Source organism: Microchirus variegatus (genome assembly GCF_963457635.1).
Source record: "Microchirus variegatus genome assembly, chromosome: 7".
In the NCBI taxonomy this organism is placed as follows: domain Eukaryota; kingdom Metazoa; phylum Chordata; class Actinopteri; order Pleuronectiformes; family Soleidae; genus Microchirus; species Microchirus variegatus.
Genome location: NC_139808.1, coordinates 29,400,381 through 29,416,327, shown reverse-complemented (window position 1 = coordinate 29,416,327; position 15,947 = coordinate 29,400,381). Strand labels below are relative to the sequence as shown.

The 15,947-nt window shown below is 38.7% G+C and overlaps 1 protein-coding gene and 1 gene segment (V, D, J or C); both read right to left on the bottom strand.

The window, feature by feature from the left end:
* Positions 1-1,367: 1,367 nt before the first annotated feature.
* On the bottom strand, positions 1,368-10,396 carry LOC310929509 (receptor expression-enhancing protein 5). Its single transcript, XM_083892291.1, has 6 exons — positions 10,300-10,396; positions 10,069-10,193; positions 4,293-4,386; positions 4,015-4,153; positions 2,074-2,242; positions 1,368-1,931 (listed from the first exon to the last, which is right to left on the bottom strand). Exons 2-6 carry the CDS (start codon positions 10,181-10,183, stop codon positions 1,897-1,899), a joined length of 552 nt encoding a protein of 183 aa, XP_083748417.1. The 5' UTR covers positions 10,184-10,193; positions 10,300-10,396; the 3' UTR covers positions 1,368-1,896.
* Positions 10,397-12,940: 2,544 nt separating this feature from the next.
* LOC310929426 (Ig lambda-3 chain C region-like) lies at positions 12,941-14,434 on the bottom strand. The segment is given in 2 exons: positions 14,358-14,434; positions 12,941-13,287 (listed from the first exon to the last, which is right to left on the bottom strand).
* Between the last annotated feature and the right edge of the window lie 1,513 nt (positions 14,435-15,947).

Below are 15,947 nucleotides of genomic sequence, written 5' to 3'. Positions count from 1 at the left end.
GTTTATAACGTAAACAAAAATTAGCCCCAATGGGTTTTTTTTTTTAGCAAATAACCAACTGACAATGCCAGTGAGAATCAGGTTATACATGTGAATTCGTTACTTTCAGCTACATTATGAACAATATTATAGCATTTGGTTGCTAACATTTGCTAATAAGGCAGGCTAACAGCACATCTGGTGTGTTCACCACATTAAAATTTTAATTTGTGTTACTTTCACCTAAGAGGGTTATGTTTTTTGATATATTTGTGGGTTAGAAAATGTACTTATTTCAAGTTTCATGAAGATTAACTACACAGCTGTTTGGAATTGACATTGCCTGGATTCAAAAACGGCATATAATTACTCCGCTGTGTACGTTGGTTTGATATTAAAACAACATACTTAATGCACTTTAAATTCAAAGCCATAAAATAAATGTTTTTTAAAAATGTTATTTAGCATAAAATTTCACGACCTACAGCCTGAACAAGCTAGCAGGTCCAATCAGAAACAGACAGCATTTGTCATAATTGAATATTATAGGAATATTAGTCCGGACATTATTAGACATATATTTACGTGATAAGTGACGACTCTGAACGCCTCGAGGTGCAGACGCGACAAACAGCAAAGTCACTGTTGTTTGTGCAAAACCTAAAAACCGATGATTCAGTTAAACCCAAACATTCTTTCCCTCTTTTCTTTTTTTGGGGGGGGGGGTCTTTTTCCTCGGCTCTTCTTCAACTCTTCCAGCTCATTATGGACTTAATGGAAAGTCATGGATCACGGAAACACAATCCAATTATTGGTTTCAGAGTCCCATTTCAGGCGGATCGATAACGCCGGGGCCACTGCTGGCTCAGGGGAAACGCAAACACCCAGAGCAGACACCAGCATCTTCACTTCACAGCAGACGTTTCCACATGGGTGCTTCCTCTCTCTCCTCTCTCCTCCCTCCCTCCTCTCTCCTTGTGGCAGTGTGTGACCATCACACCGACTCCGTCCAGCGTTTTCCCGAGCATTACACCCAGCGCACCGACACAAAGACTCTCCCATTCGGAGGCCCTGGAGCGTGAATACCAAGGCAAACATAAATTAGAGCGCGCCTGGTTAGGCCGACTGAAAGCCAGTAAATGTACTCGAGGGCGACAGGTTAAAAGATCAAGTGGACGACGTGGAGGACGGGGAGGAAGTCTGCTGCGGAATGGTCTTTGTGTCCCGTCTGAAACAAATAACACAGAAAAAAAACACCTGCAAGTGCATTTACATCATGGACAGAAAATGTGATCTTAAGATGCAAAAACAAACCATTTTGACATCGGACCAAATAAAATCCAATAATACGCGAGGAATGAGAGCCAGAGTTTAAAGTCAGACACAAAGACACCGTTTTTAATGTCACCAGGATTCCAGTTTTACTGTTTCATAACCAGGAGATGATAAATTAAGACATATATCAAAAAAAAAAAGAAAAAAGACACAAGTCATCCCAAAACCACACCACACCAGCGGTTCGAGCAGACTTTAAACTCTGCTTGGCAACATGTGAGAATCAAGCGTGTGAGATGTAAAAGTACCATTATTTTTTAAAGAATGTTAGAGTATAAGGCAACCTCCTTCTGTAAAATTACTTCAAGTGAGAGAGAGAGACAGAGACAGAGACAAAGAGAGAGAATAAGATCTCAATAAAAATGTCACAGTTTCACCGATTGTCTTATGTGGACGCACAAAAATGACCGTGAAGCTTCATTTCACCTCATGACAGCGCGGCCGATGATGGTCATTCGTCATGGAAGAGGGAGGATAAACAAACAAACAAACAAACACATACAGTCAGCCTCTCTTTCGACTCTTCACTTACGACACGAACGCATGCATGCACACAAACAACACAAAGCCTTCCAATGTGTCTCATTGCTCCTTGTCCTTGAGGACTTGGTTAATCGCTGAACAGAGAAAACAAAAAAATACAGGATATTTTATGTAGAAAAGAATAAAAAAAAAATATACAATTGAATATGTGTTCAGGGTATAAAAATACATGTGTTCCTGCGGGCTACATTTGAATGACTGTGAATGATGCCTCACCCTCCTTTGTAACAGCGTCAGTTATAGTCTTGGCTTTGGCGCTCAGGTCGTGGACCATGTTGTCCATCGTCGCCTGGTGTTTCAGGAAGAACGGCCGGATTGCGCGCTTGTACAGGATCTCCGAGCCGTTCCACGTCACCGGAGCCATGCACCAGATCAGGAACACACACTGGACACGGAGAGGGAAACGGAAAATGAGGTGAATTTCAATAAATGATCCAGAACTTCCTGATGTAGGAGGTCAGTGAGTCTCATATTGTGGTCTAATCTTCATTCACTTTATTATAAGAAACTAATTTCCCGAACTAATGTAGAGCTTTATGACCAAACCACAGTTATTTATACTTTATAATCAATAGGATTTGCAGGCTTTACAAGGCACTGTACTGTAAATGTACTGAATGTACTTCTTCCACATGACACGCCACATAATACGTTGTTCATGTTTCTGTTCATTTAAGTTCTTTGAACGTCATACAGACATGCCTATAGTCGAAGAAAAAGAAGTGTGCCTCGTGAGTCACATTAAGGATGTTTTCTTTATTTTTAAACGTTACGTAACTTGTCCGAAAACGTCTGTGGTTGGTGAGGAGAGAGAGGCCTGTACACGTCAAAAACCTCGTGTGAGTCAACACAGCGTGTGGTTTCACAGTGTGAGCAGCAGACTAAAGTTTAAAGAGTAACTAAAGCCCTGGTCTGAGGCTAACTCTGCCCCATAGCCTGATTTTGAAAAATCTACAAAAAGTGGGCATGGAGTTATCGGACAGAAATACACTGTGAATGTTGTAAACACAACAAATGGAGCAGTGTTTATACACGAATAAAACAGGAGCACGCTGAGCTTGCGAGGACTCTCTCTGCGATGCAGTAACGTGAAATACCACGTTAGACGTCATGTTTTACGATTGTTAAAATATATAGTTTTTCGTGCCATGGCACCAGAGTCCAGGCGCCGTTTAGCAGTTGGCTCCGTTAGCTGCATTAGCTCCTTTAGCACCACTAGCACGCCTACAGTGGAACTGGAGCGGTCCGTTTATTAAACGAAAAAGAGCAACGCTACAAATAACAAGCGTCCCTGTATACGTCTCTTTTTAAAGTTTAGCGTTATTTTAGAGCCTCATGTTAACAAATCGGGAGTCGCGTAAACATGACGTCACGCGCGGTCAGGCGTCGACGTTAACGCATGACGCGTTCCATGACGAATGACCGGAAAAAGACGCGCGTAACGTCAGGTTTACGCGCTGCAGAACCAGAGACGAGGCCCCATTTACCAGTTAGCTCCGTTAGCACCTTTAGCACCGTTAGTGGGCCTAGTCGAACTGGAGCGGTCTGTTTATTAAAAGAAAAAAGAGCAGCGATAACAAATAACCAGCGGTACCTGTGTACCATGTATGTGTGCCTCTGTTTTTAAAGGTTAGCGTTACTTTAGAGACTCATTTTAACAAACGAGAGTCACGTAAACATGATGCGTTCCCATGACGACTGACCGGAAAAAGACACACATGACGCCATGTTGACATGACTCCCGATTGTTAAAATGAGTCTCTAAAATAACAGTTTTTCGGAATCCAGGCACTGTTTACCAGTTAGCTCCTTTAGCGGCGTTAGCGCACCTGGAGTGGAACTGGAGCAGGTAGCACGACAAATAATTAGCAAACCTGTGTACTGCGTATGTGTGCCTCTGTTTTTAAAGTTTAGCGTTACTTTAGAGACTCATTTTAACAATCCGTAGTCATGTAAACATGACATCGGCCATGCGTCATACGGTAATGCCATTAACATGCCCAACGCTATACCAAAATTACCAAGAGTTGGACCTGGATCACTGACTAATATTACTAGATAACCTTATACACTATTTTTAACCTGGATTAGGGGGTTTAGTTACTCTTTAAACACGCTGCACCGCAGCAAAGCTAAAATAAATAAAGATTGACCTACCTTGCCAGCGTAGTAAAAGGGAAACCAGAAGAGGAAGATGTCAGAGAAGGACTCGACGAGGCTGAAGAGTCCATAAACGACCCAGTAGGTCAGCCATTGTGTGTCGTCCTCCTTCACCGTGCTCTCGATGGCCTTAATGCTGAGTGGACGACAGGACAGCTTTGGTTAATCGCTATGCTCATATTTAAGAGTAACATTAAACGAAAGGAGAAGATGAAAACATCAGTACATACAATTCGCACATTTTTAACGAGTTTCAAACGTGACTTCATACTTACGAGAAATAAGCGGGATAAATGAAGCCAATCAGGTTGCAGAGCAGCGAGGCTCCGTATCCAAACAGCAGATAGAGGGCGACGATACTCAGAGCACCTGCAGGGGGAGACAGGTGAGGAGGAGGTGAGAGGTGAGGTGAGGTGGGCGGGGCTTAAACATGACCTGACAAACAACGTCTAATGTCAACGCCAGGATGTCAGGATTAGGAGGGGTCAAGTCAAACACTGGTGTTTAAATCCTTGGTGTGGAGGAGCGGACTTTTAAAAATACAGCTCACAGATCACACTCCTGTGTGGATCACTCACTTCGAGCACAGGTGAAAGATTCCCAAAATAATATGTCAGTGGGTTTCAAATAACACAAGACAAAATACATTTAACAACCTGGCCTTTGTGACTGTGCTTGAGCCAAACGTAACGGACAATTTTAATCTACGTCTTTTAAAGGTTTCAATTTCTATCCAGAGGTCATGTTTATGTTTGGAGGCTTTTCTTCTTCTTTGTCATGTCGTTGGTGTTTTAGATGGAAAAAGAAATGGTTTAATCCCTAGTTTCACTCAGTCAAGAATAATAAACCAATATAACCTGACTTAATGTACATTTTTATATGTAAATATACATTTTGAACTTTAAAAAAAGGCAGAAAATGCCGTTTTACAGTGTCTCTCTCTCACACACACTCACACACACAAAATAGAGCTTACTCTGAAGCATAGCGTTTCTTACTTTAATCCCTGGGAGGATTAATGGCCTGCTGGTGAGCTGGCAGCAAGAAGCAAGCAGCCACATTCACAGTAAATACACTGCATTTATTTATTTTTTTAAATCATCCTATACATTTATTACATTAGTGATTGATTTCTCCATGTGAACATTTTCTTCACATAATGGTGATTTTTTCACATTCTCTTCACAGCAGTCACAGGCCTCTATGACAATGACCTTCTTGGACTCGCAGTAGCTGTAAAAGCAGGATCATATACACGCCATACGTGATTTGCATAGATGCAAAACTCGACTTTCAACTGCAATAAACGTGCAAATTCAAACACACAGGTCATCCAAAGCACTAAAAGCACACTTCACATCTAATTCTCTAATTGTCCAGCGTCTGTCCAGCTCTCTGTTTCTGAAGCAAACTGGAAACACTGTTTATCTAGTTGTGCTTTGCATAGGCAAATCATCAACACGGGACGAGTGATAAATCATTAAAAATGAGAGCCGGCTTGAGGGTGAAATGTGGTTCTGCACAGAAATGAAAGCATTCCATGTGACACAGCTTTCAAAAAGCAATCGCAAAGGCTGTCGTATGACTACAACCACTCGTTTAAGCTGCTACGTGACCAAGTGTAGCCGAGAGAGCGCTCTGTCTTCTACAGTCAGCAGATAACTCTTCACACACACACACACACCCACAGTGAGAGAGTGTGTGTGTCCCAAGAGTCAGCATGAACTTGAGAAGTTTCTCAGCTTAACAGATGACGCTTTTGTAACTGCGGCTGCTTCGGAGGCAAAGTACACCGTGACCACACAGTGAGCGTTAGCCGCTATCAGCGTGCACGAAACGTATCTTTGCATCTATCTTTATGGCAGCTGCAGGTACAACGCCACAGTATCACTGATGTACCTGTGCTCTGTGGGGCTGTACCTTCTGCTAACTGCAGTGGAGCAGATGAACACAGCGGTTATTTGCATTTGAATATATCGCTGTGTTTGCTTTGCGAGCCGGTTTGGTGAGGTGTCACATCACCACCACACCACCCCCCAATAAGTGGATTTGAATAGAGCTGCAGCAAATGATTGGGCCATACAATGTCCAAAAATAATGAAAAATTATGTCTTGTTTGGTGTACAAATTAAAAAAAAAAACCCTTAGTAATCCAAAATGTTGCACAGAGTCATTTAGAAATGGATGAACTGATCAACGTAAGCTTCAATTAACGACTGAATCTTATAAATGAACATATAAATGAGTAGATATTATACAGTGCCTGTGTTTGTTAAAGGACCAGTGTGTAACGTTTTTATTTGCATAAATTGTAAATACGATCTCTTAATATGTTTTCATGAGAGTGAAATCGCTTTAAAATAAAATTTGTTTGGTTTTCTTAGCCTTAAACTAAGCCTTTTATATGTAAGGCTTGATTATTCTTGATTTATGGAGGCGGCCATCTTGTGGTGCATTCCAGTTGTAGTCAGAAGTCGGAATTTCCTACTTTTACTGTTTTAAAATCACACTTATGTCTTATTTGTATCGAAAATAAATGTCGTACACATAGTAATGTTTCATTTTGTATCCGTGTATCCCACTTAGAGTGGCTAGCCCAAGACGCATTAACGGCGACTCCCGACTTTGCAACTGGATCGCGTAGTCATGAGAGAATTCTCTATTTGTTGCAGTTTGCAGTCTCACCATTAGATGTCATTAAATCTTACACACTGGACCTTTGAATATTTAGCCAGCAGACATTTTGTTTTGTCATAACGTCCAGGGCTTTGGATGTTTTCACCTGCACAGTGGATTGACAGGTTGGAGTGCAAAGGTCAGATATTTTCTGCTGTTGACGCTCACCATTCGACTTTGTGGTGTTTATAAAACAAACGTCACCTTTGAATGTCTTAAATGTTCATATTCAGGGCAGTTGTCCACGGAATATTTGAAAAACAGCATCCAAAAACTAACCCATTGTGACGCTGAGGTCGGCTGTTTAAATGCAAATGTGCAAACTGCCGTCGCTGGCTGCCAACAGACACATTTCCTGGATGAGGACAGTGGGTTTGAATGTAGGTCACCGCATCTCACTCATTTCCTTTTTTTGTGGCACACTTTTGAGTGGCAAAGCAGAACAAAATGATGCCAACGTGGCCTGAGGTAGTTTCATCGACTGTGAACAACGTGAGCAGCAGCTTGTTTTCCATATCAACCCAAATTTAAGACAATAGTCAGCCTAATACACTACTTTAATCGGAATAAGGCATGAAAAACATGAAAAAAATGTAATAATCGGCTTAAGACGTGAGTTTTCCGATCTTAGTCTTAATCTATGGAGTTTTTCATGGTTTTTGCCAAAATTCCGATGGCTGTCGTGGCCACGCCCCTTTGAATCTGCGAAAGTTTCAGATAACTTTTGATCTTGTCTAGTACAATTTGACCCGTTTTTTCGTGTTCCAAGGATAAAACGCGCTCAGACTAGCAAGTTCAGTTACGAAAGTTGCGAAACGCCAAGATGGCCGACTTCCTGTTAAGTCGAGGTCCCGGTCTCAAGAGGATTTTTTGTTCGTCTTGGGTGAGACAATGTTCCCACCAAATTTTGTGAAATTGCGCACAACTAAATTTCGGCCCGCTCCATAGGCGATTGACCTGCGGGGGCGCCACTGAGCCATATTGCATTGGTTTTTCGCGCTTCCATTATTTTATAGAACTTTTCACTAAAAAGTTCTGGTTTGCGAAGCAATTTTTCGTACTCTTCCACACACCTTTAGGGGGTGAAAATTTGAGATACCGTGGAGAGAATAATCACGCTTAGCTAACATCGCGCACTACATTGGTTGATTTTCGTGAAAGATCGGAAAACCATCTCAAACACAGTGCTAAAACAACGGTGTGCATAAATATATGAAAGATTAACAACATTGAATAAGTAGACAATAAACAAGACGGAATAAGAGATTTATTAACTGTAAGAACTAAGTTTTTATACCCACAAAATTTGCACCTCAAAGGAGATAGTGTTTCAGCGAGTTATGAATTTCAAAAACAATGATTAATCGTGTGAGACAGGGAGTTTATTGACTCAGTGGGAGGTTGAGCAGCTTTGGCAGAGGCTTGTGTTCTCTGTGTACCTTCTCTAAGTTTTGATTGTGGTGTTTACGCACATGTTAGTGCACACGGCGGCGAAAACTCAAACAGGACTTTAATATAATCCAATTAAGACTGAGACTGGGCTTCATACGACTGAAATCAGAGGTCAGGGTCGACTCATACAGGTTTTCCTGTCAGGGCAACCAATATATGATTATTAATTTTTATTTTATATTTTTGGCCATGCCATGAAATATAAGTGAAACACAAAATTAGTCACGTTTATGTTCATGCCCATAAAATGTCCAAAAAAACTGAAAGATTATGTTCCAAGTGTCTTGTTTTGTCCACAAATATATATAAAAATGAAATAGTATAGATCCAAATTCAAGAAGCTGCAAAATCAGAGAATATTTATTAGAGATTATTAAAAAGACACGAGAGCTGAAACAATTACTTAATTAGTTTCTGTGATTTTTCAGCTTCTTAAATGTGAATATTTTCATGTTTCTGTCATTTTTCAGCTTCTTAAATGTGAATATTTTCTCGTTTCTGTCATTTTTCAGCTTCTTAAATGTGAATATTTTCGTGTTTCTGTCATTTTTCAGCTTCTAAAAATTTGAATATTTTCTAGTTTCTGTCATTTTTCAGCTTCTTAAATGTGAATATTTTCATGTTTCTGTCATTTTTCAGCTTCTTAAATGTGAATATTTCTATGTTTCTGTCATTTTTCAGCTTCTTAAATGTGAATATTTTCATGTTTCTGTCATTTTTCAGCTTCTTCAATGTGAATATTTTCACGTTTCTGTCATTTTTCAGCTTCTTAAATGTGAATATTTTCACGTTTCTGTCATTTTTCAGCTTCTTAAATGTGAATATTTTCACGTTTCTGTCATTTTTCAGCTTCTTCAATGTGAATATTTTCATGTTTCTGTCATTTTTCAGCTTCTTCAATGTGAATATTTTCGTGTTTCTGTCATTATTCAGCTTCTTAAATATTAATATTTTCATGTTTCTGTCATTTTTCAGCTTCTTCAATGTGAATATTTTCATTTTTCTGTCATTTTTCAGCTTCTTCAATGTGAATATTTTCATGTTTCTGTCATTTTTCAGCTTCTTAAATATGAATATTTTCATGTTTCTGTCATTTTTCAGCTTCTTAAATATGAATATTTTCATGTTTCTGTCATTTTCAGCTTCTTAAATGTGAATATTTTCATGTTTCTGTCATTTTTCAGCTTCTTAAATGTGAATATTTTCATGTTTCTGTCATTTTTCAGCTTCTTAAATGTGAATATTTTCGTGTTTCTGTCATTTTTCAACTTCTTAAATGTGAATACTTTCATGTTTCTTTCATTTTTCAGCTTCTTAAATGTGAATATTTTCTACTTTTTGTCATTTTCAGCTTCTTAATGTGAATATTTGGTAGTTTATGTCATTTTTCAGCTTCTTGAATGTAAATATTTACTACTTTCTGTCATTTTTCAGCTTCTTAAATGAAAACATTATATATATTATACATATATTCAGGTTGTGTTACACCGGGACACCTATGTTTAAACACCGGGGGTCAGAGGTCATTCATTCCCCGTGAAGCTAACTGAGAACACATCCTGCTGCCTGTTGAATCACCACCATTGGATATTTGAGGACGAGATAAAAATACCCTTAGGGAGCTGAGGGGTGTGGGTGTGGTGTTATATTAGAGGCCACTTCATTCAACAGTATCTATAACATCATTTATGATAGCATTTGCTGTTATAGCCTGATATAAAGTCATAAAACGAGTTAGATGTCTGTCATTGTGCTCTCCGGGCTTCAGGGCTCCGCTAGCTTAACACGAACAAAGCAGTGTTTGAGGGGGGCGGTGCGGGGAGGGGCGGAGTGCGGAGAAAGACGTGTTAAACTTTTTAAAAAGTAGACGAAAACAGTTTTAAATTCAAATTAAAGTGTTTTTTCACGGAGCTGGTCACATACCCAGGGTGATATACTCCCTCTTCACGCCCGTCTTCTGCTCCAGCTTCGCTAGCTGCTCCGTGACAAAGTTCTTCTCGTGGAGCAGAGTCACGAAGCGCTCCTTGAACTGGCTCATTTTCTTTACCCTGCGCGAGACAACAAGCACACACACACACACACACACGGAGCTAACGTCAAAGACAGAAGAAGAAGAAGTGGGTCACACAGAGTGGGCTGGTTTGTTTTACTCACCTTGTCGTGACAACTTAGCGGCACCCCTTTGCTCGCTGCCCCGCTATCCGCTGCTCCTGCTGACGCTGCTCCGTCACTCCGCCGGGTTGCGGTGACAGCAACAGGAGCGGAGGGGGAGGAGTTTGCCAATGTCGCGCTGACCAATCAGAGAGCTCCGCGGAGTAACGTTTCCTGCAGCAGGTGATTGAAAAAACGGTCTGGTGTGGCCCCATACAATGGTACAGGAGCTATGGAGGACGAAACCTGACGTAATAATTAATAAATAAATAAATGAATGAATGAATGAATAAATACATTAATTAATTAATTAATTAATTAATTAATTAATAAATACATGAATAAATAAATGCATAAATGAATAATTAAATAAATGCGTTACATTTATTTCTATATTTCTGTCCACCTACATTTATGTATTTATTTATTTATTCCTGTACTTATTTAGTAACTTATTTATTTATTATTAGGTCAGGTTTCGTCCACCATACTGGACACTATAAGTCTCTCACAATATGGGATGTCATGGTAATAAGATACTATTTCAAAATTCTGACTTATTTTCTCTTATTTACGAGATGTTATGTCAACATTATGACTTGAACTCAATGTATTTATTTATTTATTTTACAATTACTTATGAGATGCTCGGTTATAATTTTGAGATGGTATCTCGCAATTATGGGATGTCATGGTAATAAGATACTATTTCAACATAATGACTTAGTTTCTCATATTTATGAGATATTTAGGTCATCGTTATGACTTAAAATCTATTAATTTATTTTACAATTACTCATGAGATGCTCAGTCATCATTTTGAGATCTCACAATTATTGTTACTTAATTAAATTATTAATTACATTATTAATTGAATATTTTTTTATTTTAATTTCTTATTTTCTCATATTTATACAATGTTAAGTCATTGTTATGACTTAAAAATCAAAGTTTTTTTGTTTTTTTTACAATTACTCATGAGACGCTCAGTCATCATTTTGAGATCTCACAATTATTTTTTAATTACTTAATTAAATAATTAATTAAATGTTTTCTTTAATTTTAAGTTAAGTATTCGTTATGACTTAAAAATCTTTTTTTTTTTTTTTTTTTTTTTACAATTACTTATGAGACGCTCAGTCATCATTTTGAGACTAACCCTAACCTCACAATTATGGGATGCTGTGTCGTAATAACGAGATACTATTTCAAAATGATGACTCATGCGAGTTCATAAAGTTACAACATTATTTATCCTCAGAATGATTCACTTTTACCACTGATAAATCAAACGGGCATCCTGTGGGATTATGTGTAATCCACCATAACCGCCAGCAGAGGGCAGTGAGCGTCTCCTGATGAACAGAAAGACGCTCAGCAGCAGGATGAGGAACAGAGATCTTAATCCCACCTCGCCCTCTCTCTCACTTTCACACACACAGAGCAGGTGCATCATCCAAATGTGTGTTTGCATGACTTTTCTGCACGGCTGCTCCAACACTTTAAGTTCTCCTGTCACACACACAGTCTCACACTGAAAACTGCTGCACAAAGATGTCGCCGCTCACTTTGCTTCTGCTGCTGGGTTTTCTGAGTCGAGGTGAGAGAGAGTTTGTGAGGCTTAAAAGTGTCTTTTTACTCTTCTTTTCTCAGATTATTTTAACAAAATCAATGTAATCTCTGATTTCAGAGTCTTCTGCCACTAAGTTCCTGACTCAGAATGACAAAGTCATGTCTGTCAGTGTTGGAGGGACTGTGAACATCAGAGCCACAGGGAGTTCAGATATTGGTGCTGATCTCAGTTGGTATCTTCAGAAACCTGGACAAGCTCCAAAGCTTCTTATATACAGAGCATCAACTCTCTATTCTGGAACTCCATCTCGATTCAGAGGCAGCAGATCTGGTTCTGACTATAATTTAACCATCAGTGGAGTTCAGGCTGAAGATGCTGGAGATTATTACTGTCTCGGTGCACATGGTGGTGGAGTGTTCACACGGTGATTTATGGTCGTACAAAAACCTCCCTCAGTTTGACTGCAGTGATGCTGCAGCTGCTGTGGTGAAGAGAACTGGTCCAGTGAACACAAGAGTCATCAAGCACAAACACAGTCAGCTTCTTCAGCTTCTTAAATGTGAATATTTTCATGTTTCTGTCATTTTTCAGCTTCTTAAATGTGAATATTTTCTGTTTCTGTCATTTTTCAGCTTCTTAAATGTGAATATTTTCACGTTTCTGTCATTTTTCAGCTTCTTAAATGTGAATATTTACGTGTTTCTGTCATTTTTCAGCTTCTTAAATGTGAATTCTTTCTATTTGTAATTTTCACCTTCTTAAATGTGAATATTTTCATGTTTCTGTCATTTTTCAGCTTCTTAAATGTGAATATTTTCATGTGTCTTTGATTTTTCAGCTTCTTTAATATGAATATTTTAATTTCTTTGCTACATATTAAACACATAAATCATTAAAAACCTGAATCATGACGAACAGCACTTGGAAGTGCTTTATAAATAAAGTTGGACTGGATTCAACAACAAAAACCACAGAGAGACTTTATCGTATTTTGTATCACTGCAACATTTATTGGCAAAAACATTTATTGACACTCACAGCACAAACTCAAAGCTTTAATTTGATCTCCCCGTCTCCAGGCTTCCAGGCTTCCGTCCTCTAAGCCTGACACTGGCTCCTGTGCAGACTGGTTCTCTGGCTGTGGTCTTGATGAACCACCTTACAGCTGTACTCGTCTCCTCTGAGCCACTGCTGAGCGCTCAGACTCAGGCTGCTGCTGCTGCTGTATCTGCCGCTCTTCTCCTGCTCTAAACTGCTCAGGACGCCGTCTGTCACCGCCGCGCCGTCCACCTCCCAGCTCACCACGGCTCCCTGAGGAGAGTAGCCGCTCAGCAGGCAGGACAGCGTGGCCGAGCCCCCGGAGATCTGCTCAGGGGACGGGGGAAGCAGAGTGACCGAGGGCCTGACCATGGCACCGGCTGCAACACAGAGCACAGACAACATGTGATTATGAGTCTGGGTTTAATTTGTGTTTCTGCACAAAAAGTCAACACTAAAACATGCTCATTAAAGTTTGAAGTCAAGTCTAAGACAGAAAGTAGAAAATATTCACATTTAAGAAGCTGAAAAATGACAGAAACATGAAAATATTCACATTTAAGAAGCTGAAAAATGACAGAAACGTGAAAATATTCACATTTAAGAAGCTGAAAAATGACAGAAACGTGTAAATATTCACATTTAAAAGCTAAAAAATGACAGAAACGAAAAAATATTTACATTTAAGAAGCTGAAAAATGACAGAAACATGAAAATATTCACATTTAAGAAGCTGAAAAATGACAGAAACATGAAAATATTCACATTTAAGAAGCTGAAAAATGACAGAAAGTAGAAAATATTCACATTTAAGAAGATGAAAAATGACAGAAACATGAAAATATTCACATTTAAGAAGCTGAAAAATGACAGAAAGTAGAAAATATTCACATTTAAGAAGCTGAAAAATGACAGAAACGTGAAAATATTCACATTTAAGAAGCTGAAAAATGACAGAAACGTAAAAATATTCACATTTAAGAAGCTGAAAAATGACAGAAACGTAAAAATATTCACATTCAAGAAGCTGAAAAATGACAGAAACGTGAAAATATTCACATTTAAGAAGCTGAAAAATGACAGAAAGTAGAAAATATTCACATTTAAGAAGATGAAAAATGACAGAAACATGAAAATATTCACATTTAAGAAGCTGAAAAATGACAGAAACGAGAAAATATTCACATTTAAAAGCTAAAAAATGGCAGAAAGTCGAAAATATTCACATTTAAGAAGCTGAAAAATGACAGAAACGTGAAAATTTAAGAAGTTCACGACTGATGTCATGAATATATTAGATTATATTATATTAGTACACCCATAACAGAAAATTAAAAGAGCATGAGGCTGAATTATGAAATCAGACAGACTTTATATCAATAAAAATAACTGATATTTCATATATTTACTTGTTTATAGATGTGTAAAAGTAGAAAGTTGTCGTACTCACAGGAGACGATGAGTTTGGTTCCTCCACCAAAAGTGAACCACAGTGACACAAAGTCATGAAGAGCTCGTACAAAAACCTGCTGCTCACTCAGCCGTTCACTCTGTTATTCCCCCACACACACTTCACACTGTAGATTTGACTCAGTGTGGATTATAATCTCTCAAAAATATGAGGATCATTTAAATCATTGTGTTGCCAAAACAGTGCGTTTTGTGTCTTAAATAAGATGAGAATAAAAATCATGGTTCAGATTAAATCAAACTCATTTTGTGCCACAGACAAACAGATGTTTGTTCCACACGAGGAGCTCTAATCTGCTCTTAATCCCACCTCGCCCTCTCTCTCACTTTCACACACACAGAGCAGGTGCATCATCCAAATGTGTGTTTGCATGACTTTTCTGCACGGCTGCTCCAACACTTTAAGTTCTCCTGTCACACACACAGTCTCACACTGAAAACTGCTGCACAAAGATGTCGCCGCTCACTTTGCTTCTGCTGCTGGGTTTTCTGAGTCGAGGTGAGAGAGAGTTTGTGAGGCTTGAAAGTGTCTTTTTACTCTTCTTTTCTCAGATTATTTTAACAGAGTTAATGTAATCTCTGATTTCAGGGTCTTCTGCCACTAAGTTCCTGACTCAGAATGACAAAGTCATGTCTGTCAGTGTTGGAGGGACTGTGAACATCAGAGCCACAGGGAGTTCAGATATTGATGCTGATCTCAGTTGGTATCTTCAGAAACCTGGACAAGCTCCAAAGCTTCTTATATACTATACTTCAACTCTCTACTCTGGAACTCCATCTCGATTCAGAGGCAGCAGATCTGGTTCTGACTATACTTTAACCATCAGTGGAGTTCAGGCTGAAGATGCTGGAGATTATTACTGTCTCGGTGCACATACTGGTGGCACGTCCACACAGTGATTTATGGTCGTACAAAAACCTCCCTCAGTTTGACTGCAGTGATGCTGCAGCTGCTGTGGTGAAGAGAACTGGTCCAGTGAACACAAGAGTCATCAAGCACAAACACAGTCAAATTAACTGAATAATTCACTATCAATGACATCAATCCAAACACAACTGAAAGCATCTCCTGTTATTTGTGTATATATTTTTTTATCAGGTTCGTATTGTTAAAAACATTTCATGTCATTTTTCAGCTTCTTAAATGTGAATATTTTCATGTTTCTGTCATTTTCAGCTTCTAAAATGTGAATATTTTCATGTTTCTGTCATTTTCAGCTTCTTAAATGTGAATATTTTCATGTTTCTGTCATTTTCAGCTTCTAAAATGTGAATATTTTCATGTTTCTGTCATTTTCAGCTTCTTAAATGTGAATATTTTCTACTTTCTGGACTGGATATGTATTACAGATATCTGTATTTCAATTCTTCCTATCCAAAATGTTATTCTTCCTATCCACAATGACATTCTTCCTATCCACAATGTCATTCTTCCTATCAACAATGACATTATTCCTATCCACAATGACTTTCTCCTATCCACAATTACATTCTTCCTATCCACAATGACATTCTTCCTATACACAATGACATTCTTCTTATCCACAATGAAATTATTCCTATCCACAAT

Bases quoted from the DNA above. Each gene is read 5' to 3' on its own strand.
- LOC310929509 (XM_083892291.1), bottom strand. From the start codon at position 10,183: ATGAGCCAGTTCAAGGAGCGCTTCGTGACTCTGCTCCACGAGAAGAAC. The intron at 4,387-10,068 runs GTATGTGACCAG...CTCCCCCTGCAG, and splicing joins GAGGGAGTATATCACCCTGG to GTGCTCTGAGTATCGTCGCC. The intron at 4,154-4,292 runs GTAAGTATGAAG...TCGTCCACTCAG, and splicing joins ATTTATCCCGCTTATTTCTC to CATTAAGGCCATCGAGAGCA.